Raw genomic sequence first — 18,871 nt, forward strand, 5'->3', positions numbered from 1 at the left:
CTGGCTGCCTTAGGACCAGCTACATTGACTAATGACTCCCTGCCCTGGCACTAAATCAGTGGAGACCACAACCCTGAAAGAGCACACCTATAAAGCTGATAAATATTTTATTAAGATCCTCCCCTGGCCCTAACCCGTTTGGCTCAGTGGATAGAGCGTCGGCCTGCGGACTGAACTGTCCCAGGTTCGATTCCGGTCAAGGGCATGTACCTTGGTTGCGGGCACATCCCCAGTAGGGAGTGTGCAGGAGGCAGCTGATGGATGTTTCTCTCTCATTGCTGTTTTTAACTCTCTATCCCTCTCCCTTCCTCTCTGTAAAAAAAAAAAATGAGTAAAATATATTTTAAAAAAAAGATCCTCCCCTAAGATTTCCACTTGTGAGAGATAAATACCCTCAGGACAAAGGACCCAGTGCACGCTTTCCCTCCAAGGAGCATACCTGTGCCATTCCCTTCCCTCTCTTTTGCTCCCACAACCATGTATCCCCTAAGCTCTAAGGAACCCCATGAGACTTGCAACCAGGGAAGCCATGGGCAGTGGCAGCTCCTCCTAGGCTAACTCCTGAACCTGTCTAGGCTTTCCTTTTGCTTCTTTTATACCCTTCCTTGTTTTATGGTCCTAAGTATATTTTTGCTGCCATCATGGACCCAGGCATGTGCCATGTCTGGGAATCGAACCAGCAATCTCTTGATACCTGGGTGGACACCCAACCACTGAACCACACCAGCCAGGTTCAGGTTGATATTTTTAATTCCCTCAGAGAAGTAACAAAAAACCTAAATGAGTACATATACTTAATTTTTTATTGAGAAATATTATTTAATAATATAACACTTAAAACTCAGATTTCCAAATAAATATTAGACCAGTTCAACTTGACACTTATTTTGTGGGTGTTTGACATATTTTAATAACTGAAGTCTACCTGATATTATAATTTAGTTATTTAATTCGTTAACTTAAAGTTACAAAAGATTTAAAACCTTAGATATATTTTTGCACATTTATTTTTTATTTTTTGTGTTTTTTTAACATGTATTTATTTTTAAAAGCCTTTTAATTGCAGTATAGCACACGTGCAGAGAAGTACACAAATCATAAGTTATAGCTTGTTGAGTAATTACCTAGTCAGCATTTCTATGTAACAACCTTTGGATATCTTTTTATAGGAGACTTTGCAGCAGTTGATCATGATGTCATTGCCAAATATCTTAATTATTGGGAAAACCCCCTTTTGTGGTAAGTATTAACTTTAGTATAATGTGATAATAAAGTCTTTGCCTTTTGTAATACTAGATTGCTTGCCCAGATCTTGCTTATTTACATCAACAGACCAAGTTTTTCATGACTCTATAGGGAAAGCTGGAGGTAATATTCCATTTTATAAAGAGAAAATAAACTCAGAATATTTGTAAGTTGTGGATGGGATCAGGCATATATTTTCACTAAGTCTGATTTTTTTCTACTATACAAAATTGATAGTTTTCTGTGATAAGTTTTAGTGTGTCATAAACAAGGAAGGATAGAAGATAATGTAGCTGTTGGCTTCAAGGAACATAACCTTAGAAAAGAAGTGTTTCTGAAATAATTTTAGGTTTTTTAAAATATATTTCTTCTTATCTACTATGTACCATTGCCACAGATGTTTGAGTCTAAGGTTTTACTGATTGATATGCTGTAATTTATAAATATAAATTACTTCTTCATTGAAAGATGAGAACCAGTTTCTTAGATCATTTAAATTATTTTTTTCAAAAGTTTCTGTACTTTACTAGACTTTAAATGTGACATATTTAGAGTTTTAATTTTTGAATAATTGGGGAAATTAGCAACTACATAACCATTTCAACAATGGAGTTATTCTAACAGGCTGCATGTAACCCAAATAAAATTATCTTCTCCAAATCGTACCTCCACCAAAATAAAAACTAAAATCAGCCCTGGCTGGTTTGGCTCAGTGAATAGAGCATTGGCCTGCAGACTGAAGGGTTCCAGGTTCGATTCCGGTCAGGGGCATGTACCTTGGTTGCGGGCACATCCCTAGCAAGGGTTGTGCAGGAGGCAGCTGATCGATGTTTCTCACTCATTGATGTTTCTAATTCTCTATTCCTCTCCCTTCCTCTGTGTAAAAACTCAACAAAATATATTTTTTAAAAAAAGGATGATAGCTCTTTAAAAAAAAATAAAATAAAATAAAAAATAAATAAATAAATAAATAAATAAATAAATAAATAAATAAAATCACATAGCTGTTTTTATTGAAGAAACTACCAGTTAGATGGGGGTGATATTCTGGGATATTTGGTTATACAAATAAAAAATGAAAAATATTTTGTATGTAGAATGGAATTATTTTTATTTCCACATGTATTTAGTAGTTACCCACCAAGTAGGGACCAACAATATAAAGAAAATGGTCTATGCTCTTCAGGACCTTGTGTTTTGCTGAGAGATAAAGATTACTGGGAAACCATGTAAGAATTGATACAAAATAGAGATATGTAAAAATATTAAGACATAAAATATGGAGCTATTATTCAGGTTGGCAGATTAGTGAGGTTTGAGACCATTGATGGTTAGGGTCAGAGAAGACTACACAGAGGTGTTACATACAGCTGTGCCTAGGATTGTGATTAGTTAGTAGAGGGACGAGGGGGAAGGGAAGCAAGGCAGAGTAACAGAAGTTAAGGCAGTTTGTGTGTATTTATATTTGGGGAAAGGTGATTAGTGTAGCTAAGAAAGTAGGCTGCTTCATGGAAAGTAGGAGGAAATGTTTGAAAAGAAGATTTGGAGTTTATCATAAACCAGATTGGCCTGATGGTGAAATTCTGGTCCAAAGAATTGACTTTTTTTTCGTCTGCTAAATGTTTTAAGCAAACCTGAGTTGAATTGGATAGCAAATGTGTTCTTCAGTTCTGTTGCAGACCATTAATTTTGTCCAGCTCATTATATACATTTATTTTACCAGTTTTGCTGTAACTGACAAGGTTTTGATCCTTATGAACCTACACAGTGGAAAGCCATTTAAATTTTACTCGTAGATGACTCATACAAGATATTTTAGAAAGAAAACAATAATAGTCCTAAAAGAAGCCTGATATGTTGGAAACCATTTTGGCTGATCTTGAGGCATGTCCCTATATCAACAGTTCTTAATTTAGTACGCTGGTGTAGTATAATCATTTATGGAAAAGTAGTGGATTTATAGTTGCATACTTTATTGCACAGAACTTTGAAGCCTATTTTATCTATACTGTAGCTTCTCAAAATTGAGATCCTTGTCTATTTCTCCTGCTATTACATTGTGCACAGAGCTGTTTTCTTAAAATTTTTCATTGTACTTACATTCTTAATCTTTTAGTCAAGTTGTGAATATTACCTATAGATGTGCTTCTATCAATATAAGAAAGAGAATTGAACTAACGTAAAATGTTATACTCAGTTATTGTTTTTATTTCAGAACAAGGCACAGAAGAAGTTAAAAAGTTGCTTTTACTTTTACTGGGTTGTGCAGTTCAGGTAAGTTTGAAATTTCTTCATATTTCATTTTGATAACTTCTTTTTTTTTTAAATTTTATTTATTTATTTATTTTTTCAAATTTTTATTAAGGTATTATATTGTACATATCTTACCATTGCCACCCCCACCCCACTCCCATACATGCCCTCACCCCCCAATGTTTTGCATCCGTTGGTTATTCTTATATGCATGCATACAAGTCCTTCAGTTGATCTCTTATTTCCCCCACCTCTCCCTAACTTTACCGCTGTGATAACTTCTTTATGCTTTTTTAGGCTCTAGTTTCTGAAAGACTTCAGGATGGGCCATTGGTTTTCAAAGTCTATGTTAGAGATTTTAGATTTTGAAGAAAAAGAATTATTCTCTTATTTTATTTCAAATTTTAGTTGTATTACCAGATAATCATATAATCTGAAATCTTTAATTATTCTTTATTCTGAGGCTTCTAAGGGCCCCAAATTTTTCAACTTTCCTTAAAGATACCTTTAAAAACCTCTCAAAACATCCTTATAATTAATGCGTGCATGTGTTTGTGTGCTACTGAAGAAAAGTGAGAATGGCAATATAAAGGAGGCAGAAATTATGAAAAATGTTTTAGGAGTCTGGGTTATTGTTATATTGCCCTTTTAATCAATGACTAATAATAATAATAGCAGCTATTACCTTATATAGGTTTTCTTATAACATCTCTTTTCCGATAAGGGAATTGGTGTTTATGTAGGATGATATTTAAGTTACCCCAAATTAAAATACTTACGAGAGTCAAAAAGGGGTACTATTAACAATTACAGTGGCACTGCTTGTATAAACTGGGACTGCCCCAGACAAAAGTGGTCGCTCTAGATTTAGGTCATATTGTTAGTAGGCCAAAGAGTTGAGATTCAACTTCAATCTGATGTTTCCTTTAATCAGCCAATGTTTGGATGAATTATCACAATGATACTTTAAATTTTTCTTTAAATTTATTGATTTTAGAGACAGGAAGAGAGATAAACCCTGAGAGAAACAGAGAGAAACATCGATTTGTTGTTCTACTTATTTATACAGTCATTGATTGATTCTTGTGTGTACCCTCACCAGAGATTGAACCCCCACCCTTTGGTGTATCAGGATGATGCTCTAACCAACTGAACTACCTGGCCAGGGCACAATGTAAATTTAAACTATCTCAATTCTTTTTTGAATGAAGTATCGGTAAACCAATAATGTGGCCACTAATAATGTTTTACACACGTATGTCAGAAATTATACACCCAAAAGAGTGCTGGCTTTTAGAGCTAACTGCTTGGGAGCTGTATATACAATGTATGTTATTAAAGTTTCATGCTGTGTTATATACAGGTGTTTACTTCATAATTGATTACATATTAAATATAGTGTTTGTAGTCATTGCTGTTCTAATTTGGTCATCAGATTCTGAGTTAGAAACAGCTCTAAATTATTTACATACAGCCTTGGTGTACTGTATTTGCTTTTAAAAATACCTCTATTGGTGAATATTATATAAATTTAGACAACATAGTGACACCATACATTTGGTTATTACTTCTGGCTACTATTTAGTTGTTACTGCTGGTTACTAAAAGTGATAGTAGCAATGGAACAGAACCAAGGACTTTTAAAATGAACAGTTTAGGGAAAGCCTAAAATATTAAAGAACCCATCATTATTACCATCTGTACAGGCAACAAAAGAATATTATAAAAATCTAAGCTGTTTCCCCCTCCCTTACTGTTTTCTATAGTTCACATGATAGTATCCCAGGTGCTGGAAAATGAAAAGAATGCCATGGAAATAGTGGTCCTTTTTCTTACTAAGATAAATAAAGCATTTCATAGGTTACTAAACCCATTGAGTGTTTCCTAAAGAAATTTACCAAGACTTTTTTACATTTGATGTTCATGTCATTTTCCTTTATTACTAAAGTAAAGCAGAACTATGTAATGGGCCTGTTTTTTAAAAAACTACTTAATTTCCCTAGCTGGTTTGGCTCGGTGAATAGAACGTCGGCCTATGAACTGAAGTGTCCTAGGTTCGATTCTGGTCAAGGGCACATGCTGGGTTTCGGGCCCCATCCCCAGTAGAGGGCATGCAGGAGGCAGCTAATCAATGATTATCTCTCATTATTGATGTTTCTCTCCCTCTCCTTCCTCTCTGAAATCAATAAAAATATATTTAACAAACAAACAAAAATACTACTTAAGCTGAAACCGGTTTGGCTCAGTGGATAGAGCGTCGGCCTGCGGACTGAAAGGTCCCAGGTTCAATTCCGGTCAAGGGCATGTACCTTGGTTGCGGGCATGTCCCCAGTAGGGGGTGTGCAGGAGGCAGCTGATCGATGTTTCTCTCTCATCGATGTTTCTAACTCTCTATCCCTCTCCCTTCCTCTCTGTAAAAAATCAATAAAATATATTAAAAAAAAATACTACTTAAGCCATGCTAGAAATCACCAATTATCATATTAGATGTGTACATGCAATTAAAACAAGATTTTCAGGCAATGTTAAGTATTGTTAATTTTCCTATTAATATCAGCTGATTATGATTCCCTGTACTTTAGATTCACATAATCTGGGAAGGGTTTATAAGGTAGATATTATTTCAAATAGTCATTGGAATAGGGAGGAAAAATATTTGAGGAGATTAAGGCATAAGAGAAGGCACAGAATGGGAAAGTTGTGTAAAAGAATAATTATAAATATGCATCAGTATGACATTGTAAAGTAAGCTAGAAAATAGAGGGTATTATTTTCTTTTTATTAATTTTTAAAAGTTTTTTAATTATAGTTTACATTCAATATTGTTATTTTTTTATTTTGTATTTTGTACAGTATTGTAGTTAGACAATAATAGACTTTACAAAGTAGTCTCCCGATATTTCCAATACCTGCCTGGCACCATACATAGTTATTACAATGTTATTGACTATATTCCCTATGCTGTACTTTACACTACTTTGTAACTACAGATCTGTAGTTCTCAATCCTTTCACCTTTTTCACCCAGTCTTCCAACCCTCATTTTCTCTGGCAACCATCAGTCTATTTTCTGTTTCTATGAGTCTGTTTCTGTTTCATTTGTTTGTTTATATGTTTTTTAGATTCCAAATATAAGTGAAATTATATGGTATTTGCCTTTCTCTGTCTGACTTATTTCACTTAACATAATACCCTCTAGGTCAGGGGTGAGGAACGTCTGGCCCTAGGGCCCTATAAGGCCGAAAAATCATTTGGTCTAGTCTTGACAAGGCATTAGGAGTGAAGTAATTAAATGTTTGACCAAATATAGCAGGCTAGTTTTCAAGTTGATAATTTTGTAAGGCCCATGAATGATGTTATAAATTTACACATGGCCCTTGGCAAAAAAAAGGTTTCCCGTCTCTTTTCTAGGTCCATCCATACTTAGTAGCCATGTGTAGCTAGTGGTTTCTGTGTGGGCAGCACTGATATAAAACATTTAGTCTGATTATTCAACTTCAGAGTTTGAATCTTCTCTCATTCTCTTTTCCATCTTGATAATCTTTCTCTTTTCTGCCCTTCAAAATCCTATGACATCCATTCTATATTCTTAAAGAAAGCTTAACCCAGTGGTCGGCAAACTCATTAATCAACAGAGCGGCAAACCGCGGCTTGCGAGCTGCATGTGGCTCGCGAGCCGCAGTTTGCCGACCACTGGCCTAACCTATTTATAAAGCATTTTCAGCATTCTTAAGACTTTGTGGATATTTTAAGTAAAGGTAGAATCTTATTGATTTGTGTTATGACTGTGTTAAAGGCTGAGCTCCTAAAGGTAGTATAAATAAAGAAACAGCAGCTTTAGGGCTTAGGAAAGGAAAGAGTTTCTGTTTAGTTTAAATTGAAGGCAGACAGCCGGGCCATCGTGGCTGAGTGGTAGAGCTTCGACCTATGAACCAGGAGGTCCAGGTTAGATTCCCAGTCAGGGCACATGCCTGGGTTGCGGGCTCCATCCCCAGTAGGGGACATGCAGGAGGCAGCGATCCATGATTCTCTCTCATTAAAAAAAAAAAAAAAATTGAGGGCAGACAGATATGACAGTTGAACTGGGAGACTGTCCCTTTAGTGAGTAATAGTCTCTCACTATTTTATATGCTCATTAGCTCAGAAACTATGTATAAGTTAACATTTTCAAAAGCATTAAATTGAAGATTTTATTTTATATATCTATATAAAAAGTTATTTTATATATGCTGCAAATGTACTGTCCAAAGTCATTCTTAATTGTTCTTTGGCCTGTCAAATATTACTTACACATAAAAATTCTTGTTTTTAAACAAATTTTTGTTTTATATCCCAAATTTTGGCTTCCTTTTCTAGTCGTAGCTAGGAATTGCACATTCCTGGTCATTTAATTTTAAATATTATTATGTCATCCTAATAATTTTGTTTTTACACAATATAGAACTTTCTGCATTAATGGAAATGTATTTACGTTAAATTGTATGGCACTAGAATAGGATGTTATGATTTGATATAATAAATATGTAAATATAAATCAGAATCTTGCTAAGTTTCTTAATGATCAGGGAGTTGATTTTCTTTTTGTGAGTATATAGACTTCACTAGTGTTCAGTAATTGGCCCAGGAGATGCCACCGGGCTAGACAAGGCAGTGCTGGTTATTTTGTATGCACTTCTCATTTGGTAGCTGGAGGAATACAGTTACGCTAGCAGTTGGAGTGCAGTGTAAGAGATGTAAAGGGGAGGCAGACAATAAGGTGCATGTTAGACTGCTATTTAATACTGTTTAGAAAGAAAAAGTTTGGGTTTGCATTTTAATATTTTTAATTTATATAATGTCTTTAAAATGTTACACAAATGCTGCCTTTATTCCACTTGACACTTGTGTACTTGTATATACATTTTTAAATTTTGCCCCTGGTAACTTTGTTATAAATAAGTCAGATATTTATTGTAGTACCTTATAAATGTTGAACTGGTATACAAAAGTAGGTTTCTTAGATTGATAGGCTAAAGATGTGAGAATGAATTGTAAGCTTGAGGTAAAAATTGCTTACAATTTTTTTCCCAAGAAGAAAGGCTGTGTTGTTTGATGATAGCCAAAGACTGACTGAGCATTTTGGCTGTATTCCGAATTCTGCCACTGACTCACTGTGTTTTTTGGCAAGTAACTTATCCTCCCTGAAACAAGTTCTTGATTCTTTACTTCTCTGTTTGTAAAGTTAGCATAATAATATTGTACTGACCTCAGATGGATTGTGTAATGGTTTCCCACTTTAGAACTTTGAGGCATAAAAATAGTATGGATTTTCAATGCCTTGCCTTTTAAATAAATACTTCTAAATTGTTATCTTTTTATTAGGTAAGCATATTAAAGAGACCATTTAAATGCAAAACAAAACAAAACCCTCATTGTACTGTTCAAAACATAGCCAAGAGTTTTACCCTGATGAGTTTTCAGTTATTTATAACGTATTAAGTACTATACCCTATAAAGTATAAATGATCATTTTATTCATTTCTTTTAGTGTCAGAAAAAAGAAGAATTTATTGAAAGAATTCAAGGTTTAGATTTTGATACAAAAGCAGCAGTTGCAGCACATATTCAAGAGGTAATAACCTGTGTACAGTTTTTATGAAGCTGTGGTGTGTTTATATATCTCCCAAAGTCATAGGATAAGCAAGAGCAAATCAAGGTCAAATATAGATGAACCCTGCTTTTAGACAAATTGCCATCTTCTCTTTAGAGACAGTTTCTTAAATGAATCAATCATCTTATATGTGGCATAGTGCTAACCATAAATGTACTATTGTGTTTATACAGCGAGACATAGACAAAAAATGTTATTTGAGGAATGAAGTATATGTCTTTTATAGATAGCACAGAATAAATAGTATAGTAAATGGAAGCAGCAGAAAGTGGATCATTGCATGTAATTCAAAACTAAAGTGAGCTAAGGTGATAACTGTAGTATTTTGTCATCCAGTGATTTTTCCTTTGAATGAATGGACACAGCATAATTTTTATTGAAACTTTTACTTGAATTATAAATGGTGATTTGTAATATCTTTATAAAAACTTAAATCTAGTATATATTGTCTGGTTACATATTGTGCAATGTCAAGTAATTGAAGTTACATATTTATTTGTTAAGACTGCTTTTAAAAGCTGCTGTTGCTGCATTTATCTAGACTTGGTCCTTTAATCTTGTATACTTACAAGACTTTTTAGAATTAGAGCATGCTAAATTTTGCACGCTGGTTAGAAAGAGAACTAAGGGAAATGTAAAGGAGAGAATTTTTAAATAGTGAAAATTGGTAGTGTTTAAAATATTATGTATTTAAATAACTTTGTGTTCCCATATGTCATCTTTTCTCTTAGTTAACATTCAAAGATCCCAGCTTTCTTGTCAGTAATATTATTGTCAACAGTATGCATAGTAAAACTCTATAAAATATAGTTTTATTGGTAGTTTCTCCTTATATGTGTTTGTTAGTTTATGCTAGCTCTGTGGCTTGTATTTTATTTTAGATAAATGCTAATGGTTGCAAGTCACTAAATTTGCCAACATTCTTGAAAATGTTATTTTTGCTGCTTATTGCGAAAGTTAAAGCAAAATATCAGAATCATGGTGAGAAAAGGAAAGCAAGAACTAAGTATTTCACTTATATAACTTTCATTTTTTAAAAAATATACTGGGAGTTCTTTTCTCCTTAAGCTCTGTGATGGTGTCATCTTCAGAATCTATAACAAATTAGTTTCTCAAGTATAAAAATACAAGAACATATATCCTATATGATTAAAAAACTTTCGCTTTTGAATTAAAGTACAGTACATTTAGCATTATCTAATGAAAAGTTAAATTGATTTTGTTAAAGCAGTTGTTAGACATCAATATTACCTTCCTTTAAGAATGCTTTGAGTGAAATATCTTATTTTTTTAATTGACTAGAAAAGAAATAGAAATTTATTTAAAATTTTATATTTAAAAATGTTTTTAAAAATAATTTTTAGTAGTAGCTTTTTCATCATTCATTACTTTTAAATGCTTTTTTAAACATCATATTTGCTTTTTATATTTTTATTATATGGGACATAATATTTGAGCTAATATTTTGCTAAAATGAAATAGATTTTACGAATTAGCCATTTTAAAAGTTATTTATTTTGGTTGTTTTTCTAAAGGTAACCCATAATCAGGAAAATGTGTTTGATTTGCAATGGATGGAAGTGACTGATATGTCTCAGGAGGAAATAGAACCACTCTTAAAAAATATGGTGTTGCATCTAAAAAGACTTATAGATGAGAGAGATGAACATTCAGAGGTTTGTAAATTTCTTTCAGTATATTACCAAAGTTTGCTTTCCAAAAGAAGAGAAAAGTAGCATTTAGAGACACTTCAGAATTGATACTTCATTTACTAAAATACTATATGCCTTTTTTTTGTGCGACATAGGAACCAGAAAGGACATAAGGGCCCCAAATTAGATAAAATTAAACAGTAAACTAGTACAGATTACAATTAGGGTTTCTTTCTTCCTTTCCTTTTAAATTATTATTCTAATTTTTTTTTCCTATGTGTTTTCTTAAGTCATCCCTATAGCTCGGCAACAGTACAAAAGTGTGAAACTGAAAATATTGTTGATGGAAGTGGAAAAATCATTGCCTTGAAGCATAAGAATTTACTTAAGGATAATTTTTAGTTTTATTACCATGTGAGGTTGGAAAAATAAGTGTTAATAAAAGGAGAATAACAGGTGTTCTGTATAAAATGTCCCACAAAAGTTCTCAAATTTTTGTAGTCAGTATAATGAGGTGTGATTTTTTAAAAAGAGAATTATTATAAACTCTTTTAAGACAGTACTTTGCTTTTTAAAAAGAGGAAAAATTGCTCCAGAATTTTTTGCCTGCACTCTCTGAAAACAGCTTGTAATTTTTAGAGGAGTCTAGACTTCAGTGCATGTGGTGGTGAGTAATATTTTCTGAGTACTTTGCCATTCAGGAGAATGTATAGCTTTGATCATTTCTTCCATTTAGATGGAGACAGTTTTGAGCTGATTTATACAGAATTTGATTACTCTTGGGACAAATAAAAGACTATATAGAAGAAATTCCTAAAGATTTATTTTTATGAACAAAACTTTCATGTCTCTTTAGAGTATATTCAGTTCTGATGAGAATTTTCAGTTTTCCTTCAGTCATTGAAGAAGACAATATAGGAAATAAATAAATATTTTAGAGCAACAATTAAATTTTTTAAAAAGCTAATACAGTGAGACCAAAGAAAGAAAATAGTAAATTGAAAAAATCTCTAGTATATTTCAAACTTAACCTGAATTTTGTTTCATTTTCAATCTGATTTTTGAACCATATGCTGTATCTTTTTTTATATTAGTATCTTTTCATCACTTTATTCATTTCTAGAACATCCCTTTGTATTTCAAGATATTAAAGATATTTTGTTAAGGTGTCCTCCAATTTCTAAGGAATTACTTCTAAAAATCTATACTTTGCCCGGCCCCTGTGTCTCAGTGGCTGAGCATCAGCCTATGAACCAGGAGGTTGCGGATCGATTCCCAGTCAGGGCACATGCCCGGGCTCGATCACTGGTAAGGGGCATGCAGGAGGCAGCCAGTCAATGATTCTCTCTCATCATTCATGTTTCTCTCTCTCTCTCCCTCTTCCTTCCTCTCTCTGAAGTTAATTAAAAAATTTAAAAAAATCTATACTTTGGTTTCATATGACTGATAAATTAATTTCACTTACATGAACTGATTAATATGGTATGAAGCAGTACATTATTTTGGAAAAATGTGAACAAAATACTTGTCATTACATTCTCTGTGTTAAAACTAAAAGGAATAATAAACACTATATAGATTATTTGAAAAGCCTTTTTAAAACTTGCCTGATTAAGCATTTTTGTTGAATTTGTTTTTCTAACAAGGAAAAAAGAATCAGTCTTATTCTCCTGTCTATGGTATTCAAGAAACAAGTTGCTAGCTGATTTAAATCCCAGTTCTCTTGAGGGGAGCGGGGAAAGGGAGAATTTTAATTTGGGTCATCAGGACTAATTAGAAAAGATAATTTTGTTTTGATTGATCTTTTGTCATAGTTGTTTCACTTTAATCTAGAAAGCATAATTTGATCACCCTGTCTTTAATGACTCTTCATCTTTTTATTATTAATGCTGTGGAACAATGATCTTTTCAGGCCTCTCCTTTTACTAAAAACCAAATAGATTTTGACAAATTTAAGATTTCTTTATTGTCACCATTTATTTTATGTCAAGCTCTGTGTTAAGTTTAGCATATACTCTTAATTCTGCACAATCACCCATTTTATGGGTGAAGATCCTCGAGAGCAGAGAAGTAGCTCCAGTGCTTATGTTCTTAACCATTATAATACCTTTGCCTGAGTCCATGTTTGTGATGGGTACATCTTTGATTCTTTTCCTTAATAATGAGTTCTATAAGTAGAATTATTAGTTCACCTGAATTTTTTTCTTAGCATGGATGTATTTCTTTTAATGTTCATTCTTCAATATATATTATAAATACCTGCTTTTTGTGATAGAGTACTTGGGAGCAACAAACTGATAAACATTAAAAAAAGAACCAAGGATTGTTACAATCTAATTATGGAAGTTATTTCAATAGAATAATTAATTGTAATGTTGAAAGTTATAAATACCAAGAAGAGACATGTACTTAAATACTTATAGGAATTTAAAGAAAGAAGATATTACTTGCAGCTGCTAGTGGAATGTCTAGGATCCGAAAGATCAGAGAAGACTTATTTAATTAAAGTTATGCTTTAATGACATTTCCTGTCAGATTTTTGGGAAAATGTCCAGAGGCCTTCAGCTCAAGAAACTACCATCATTAGAGGAAAGTAAAAGTGCTTACATAGTCTTCAATGGAAAATACCTCTAGATGCTGTTAATTCTTAGTAATAGGTTTCTTTCTTTCCTTTTTTCTTCTTTTTAAAAATATTTTTTCAGCCCATAGTTTTTTTGTGCTCTGTTCATTGGCATTTGGAACCTCTTGATATCTCCATTTCACCATCTTTTTAGTTCAATTGTAACATGTGTCTTCAGTACTTTTCTTGAGATCTCTACTTTATCAATTACTCAGTTATAATATGTTTGAGCAGCTCATTACTATGCTGGATATGATGAGAGATACAAAGGAGGTATAAGAAAGATTATTTGGTTTACTGGAAAAATACATGGCAAATGAAAGATAAAAGTTAACAATTAAGTTCTAATTTATTTGTGTATGAAACAAATATTTATTAAACACTGTGTACAGGTACTATTGTTAGAGTCAGGAGATGTTAGGAGAAAAAATTACAGATAATTGAGACAGAAAGAAAATTAACCAATAAAAGTTGACTCCATGAAAATTGAGCCTGGGCTACTATGGAGATTAATGACACTATGCACAGTGACAGGGAAGTTGGGCTAGACATACTGGATGAGTGGATAGGATGAATTATTGTCAATGAACATATAAACTATCTTTCAAAAAAATACCATTGAAAGAGAAATAGAAGAGTAGCAAGAGAGAAATGTGATTTTTTTTTCCTATATAGAAGAAACTTGTATGTATACCTTTGAAGAACAAGGAGGGAAAAAAGCCCATTGAAAATGTTATAGAAATAAGGACTATCTGTAGGGAGCAAGAGATATGTAAAAATGGAGACGTTAATCTCAAGTGGTTTTGTTTCTTAGTCAAGTTGGAGGAGAGGTCATTTGTTGGAAGTAATGATAGCTGTTTGCAGTTGAAGTCTTAAGTAAAGAAAATGAATTATATTTACAATAGCCATTATGGGGAAATTTGCCAGGAAAGCAGAAAGATTTTCCGTAAAAGGATGGATGGGCATTGGAAAGAGCTTAATTGAAAATAGACCTGTAGTCGGGCTATGTATTTGTTGTTGTTGTTTTTCTCTTGAGTTCTTTATTACCTTGGAGCAGGAATGAAAAAAAAAAATGATGGTAGGAAAAGAAAATAACATAGTGTTAGAGTCAGATTTGAAATTGAATTCCTTTTATATATATTATTAGATGTGTGACTTTGGTTAAGTTATTTAATCTAAAATAGACATAATACTTCTATTACAAATTATAGTATTGAATGAGATCTTGTTGGAAAATCCCTAGTTAGAAGTTTTGTAAATATTTCCCCTTTCCCCCCCAAAAAAAGAGTGAGCCATAGCCAAAGATGGCATGGTAGTGTTAAATTAGAAAGTAAGGGTGACATTTAAGGACCTAATTGTAGTTCCAGGCTGATTAAGAACTCTAGAGTAGGCAGGAAAAAATTGTTTGACTGGATAAAAAGTGGGAGTTGAATGATTAAAGGTTCAGGCATAGGTATGGTGATATGGGAGTAATGATAGTTAAGGAATCATGGTGCAGAGGAATGGTGCCTTCACTGCAGAAGCCTGTATGTACCAAATAGGGAATGAATGAGGAGTTGTAGAGAGAAAAGAACTTGGGAAGTCACATTCTGTGGTTTATTAATAGATGAGCTAGAATCTGTGAAAGCGATATTTGGATAGACCTTCATTCAGGTGCTGAGATATATCTCAGGGATAAGGAAATGAATTCTGTTGTGTCGTTTAAAAAAAATAAGAGGAAAAGTCATGATTTAGTGAGGGTGGTGTAAGACTTGATAATGAGAAACTAAGTGAGGATGGTGATCTCATGGTCCTGAGGTGGTAATCCCATCCATTCTGTCTGATCTAGAGGGACAGTTGAATTTCCATAGAAGACAATTTCTGTTTGCCAAAGAAGTTTGAAAAAAAGTCTGAGAAAGTGGTAGAATAAGAGAATTTTCCAATAAAAGGAAAATTAGGGGAATGGATGAATATGATTGAGTGAGGGATATGTAGATTAGAAAGCCCTTAAAGTTCAGATTTAGGATAACTAGAAGGAGATTTGTGTTTCATAAAGGGTTTCTAGAGAAAGTGATAAGGGAAGCATTGAGATGGGAAGCAGATTGGAACTATTGTAAGAGAAAGTATAAGATATAGAGTTGAGACTGGCCTGGAGTCTTGGCATTGCTACTAACTGTGTGATTATGGACAAGTTAATCTTTGTGCCTCAGTTACTTTGCAGAATTAAGGGACTGAATGAGACCTCTGAGATTCTGGTAGGTCCCTCTGATATCCCTGTTTATAATTCTAGAGTATTGTCCAATTCTGTAATGATGGCAAGATTATATTTCTGCACTATCCAATATAGTAACCATTAGCTACATATGGCTGTTGTGCACTTGAAATGTGACTAGTGTAACTAAGGAACTGTATTTTTAATTTTTTAAATTTGTACTTCAATAGCCACTTGTGCTACTGGCTACCATATTTGACAGCACAGTTGTAGATATATCATTCTTGGGTTAATTTCTTTCCTACGTCAATGCCTTTTATGTCTTTCTGGCAGTTGCCATCTGGTCGAGTTATTTTACTATAATTGATTTCTTTTGTTAAACTAAGAATGGAAAAGAGCATTGTCTTCTTCTACTATTATCTACTAAATAGCTTACCCACGACCTATTGATTCAAACTTTTAAAAATCACAACTAAATATGACAGTTAATTTTTTTTTATCAATGAATTGTTTTGATATTATAGTATAGTACTTAGAGACAGTGAGTAGTGTTAATGTATTTAGGTCTTTGATATGTAAAATACTAAAAGTGACTCTGTGTTCATTTCTACATTTCCTTAGACTATCATAGAACTCTCTGAAGAACGGGATGGTCTTCATTTTCTACCCCATGCCTCTTCATCTGCACAGTCACCCTGTGGTTCTCCAGGCATGAAGCGGACAGAAAGTCGACAACATCTGTCAGTGGAACTGGCAGATGCTAAGGCCAAGATAAGAAGGCTGAGGCAGGAATTGTAAGTTGCCAGTTTTCAAGGTTCATTGAATTTATATGGCTGAAAGGTGACCTAAACAATATTTTTATGCTTATGGCATATAGATAGTAGTTCTTAATTGCTGGCCTGAATCACAATTTTTACTAGTTTTTGACAAAATGAGAAAAATAAGGAAACCAGCATTAGGTTTTCTTAATGATAAATCTTATAAATTAAAAGGATGCCCTTAATTCTGGATTTATGCCCTTCTTATCTAGTGTTAAAATGCCCTTTCTTTTATAAAATAACTTGAGGCCCGGAGCCCAGCCTGCACCCTCTCCAATCTGCACCCCTCGAGGGATGTCCGATCCTGGGATCGGGCCTAGATGGGCAGTCGGACATCCCTCTCACAATCCAGAACTGCTGGCTCCCAACTGCTCGCCTGCCTGCTTTCCTGATTGTCCCTAACCGCTTCTGCCTGCCAGCCTGATCACCCCCTAACCACTTCCCTGCCAGCCTGATTGATGCCTAACTGCTCCCTGCCAGCCTGTTTGCCCCAACTGCCCTCCCCTGCAGGACTGGTCACCCCTGACTACCCTCCCCTGCAGGCCTGGTCACCCCTAACTGCTCTCCCCTGCAGGCCTGGTCCCCCCCAACTGCTCTTCCCTGCAGGCCCGGTTGCCCCCAACTTCCCTCCTCTGCCGGCCTGGTCATCCCTAACTGCCCTCCCCTGCAGGCTTGATTGCCCCCAACTGCCCTCCCTTGCAGGCCTGGCCCCTCCCAATTACCCTCCCCTGCTGGCCGTCTTGTGGTGGCCATCTTGTGTCCACATGGGGGCAGCCATCTTTGACCATATGGGGGCAGCCATCTTGTCTGTTGGAGTGACAGTCAATTTGCATATTACTCTTTTATTAGATAGGATAGAGGCCTGGTGCATGGGTGGGGGACACCTGAAGGGTGTCCCGGATCAGGGTGAGGGTTCCCTTGGGGTGTGGGGAGCCTGGGCGAGGGGCCTGTGGTGGTTTGCAGGCTGGCCACGCCCCCCCATCGACCCAAGCGGAGGCCCTGGTATCTGGGGTTTATTTATCTTCTATAATTGAAACTTTGTAGCCTTGAGTGGAGGCCTGGGCTCTCCAGGGTGTGCGGAAAGCTTGGCTTCCTCCGTTACAGGGGAAACCCAAGCCTCCTGCTTGCTCTGTGGCTGTGCCATCTTGGTTGGGTTAATTTGCATACTCACTCCTGATTGGCTGGTGGGCGTGGCTTGTGGGTGTAGCGGGGGTACAGTCAATTTGCATATTACTCTTTATTAGATAGGATGTTCTTCCTTGGCATATTGGGATCTCCTTAATATTTTTATTTTTATTTTTATTTTTACATGCTTTAAATACAAAACATTGACAACCTTTGATAAAGATCAATAAGTTTAGCTCTTTTGAAATTAATGTTGTATTTTTTTAAATTTCTTTATTAAGGTATTACATATGTGTCCTTATTCCCCCATTACCCCCCACCTCCCATTCATGACCCCACCCCCCTGTTGTCTGTGTCCATTGATTAGGCTTATATGTATGCATATAAGTCCTTTGGTTGATCTCTCCCCCTTACCCCCACCCTCCCCTACCTTCCCTGAGGTTTAACGTTCTGATTGATTTTTCTTGTCTCTGGATCTATTTTTTGTTCATCAGTTTATGTTGTTCATTATATTCCACAAATGAGTGAGATCATGTGATATTTATCTTTCTCCGACTGGCTTATTTCACTTAGCATAATGCTCTCCAGCTCCAACCATGCTGTTGCAAATGGTAAGAACTCCTTCTTTTTTACCGCAGCATAGTATTCCATTGTGTAGATGTACCACAGTTTTTTAAGCTATTCATCTGCTGATGGACATTTAGGCTGTTTCCAAATCTTAGCTATGGTGAATTGTGCTGCTATGAACATAGGGGTGCATATATCCTTTCTGATTCGTGTTTCTAGTTTCTTGGGATATATTCCTAGAATTGGGATCACTGGGTCAAATGGAAGTTCCATTTTTAGTTTTTTGAGAAAACTCCATACTGTTCTCCACAGTGGCTGTACCAGTCTGCATTCCCACCAGCAGTGCACGAGGGTTCCTTTTTCTCCGCATCCTTGCCAGCACTTGTCATTTGTTGACTTGTTGATAATAGCCATTCTGACAGGTGTGAGATGGTACCGCATTGTTGTTTTGATTTGCATCTCTCTGATGATTAGTGACTTTGAGCAGGTTTTCATATGTGTCTTGGCCTTCCTTCTGTCTTCTTTCGAAAATGTCTATTTAGATCAGTTGCCCATTTTTTGATTGGGTTGTTTATCTTCTTTTTGTTAAGTTGCATGAGTTCCCTGTAAATGTTGTAGCCCTGCCCTGTGTGGTTCAGTTAGTTGGAGCATCATCCTGTGCATTGAAAGGTGGTGGGTTCAATTCCAGTCAGGGCACATACCCAAGTTGTGGATTCCATCTCTCTCTCTCTCTCTCTCTCTCTCTCTCCCT

General features: G+C 35.0%; 1 protein-coding gene across 15 annotated transcripts in view; it reads left to right on the forward strand.

Annotated features, from left to right (window-relative positions):
• The window catches only part of CCDC88A (coiled-coil domain containing 88A), a gene marked incomplete at its 3' end in the record, with an annotated part of 112,318 nt that overhangs the window by 30,341 nt on the left and 63,106 nt on the right, over positions 1–18,871 (forward strand). For all 15 annotated transcript variants that reach the window (XM_080685786.1, XM_080685787.1, XM_080685789.1 and 12 more), the window contains exons 4-8: positions 1,170–1,239; positions 3,461–3,519; positions 9,025–9,108; positions 10,683–10,823; positions 16,232–16,404. In XM_080685786.1, the coding sequence (XP_080541912.1) occupies positions 1,170–1,239; positions 3,461–3,519; positions 9,025–9,108; positions 10,683–10,823; positions 16,232–16,404 (527 nt within the window). The remainder of the gene's footprint in view (positions 1–1,169; positions 1,240–3,460; positions 3,520–9,024; positions 9,109–10,682; positions 10,824–16,231; positions 16,405–18,871) is intronic.

Source organism: Plecotus auritus (genome assembly GCF_963455305.1).
Source record: "Plecotus auritus genome assembly, chromosome: 8".
Taxonomy (NCBI): Eukaryota; Metazoa; Chordata; class Mammalia; order Chiroptera; family Vespertilionidae; genus Plecotus; species Plecotus auritus.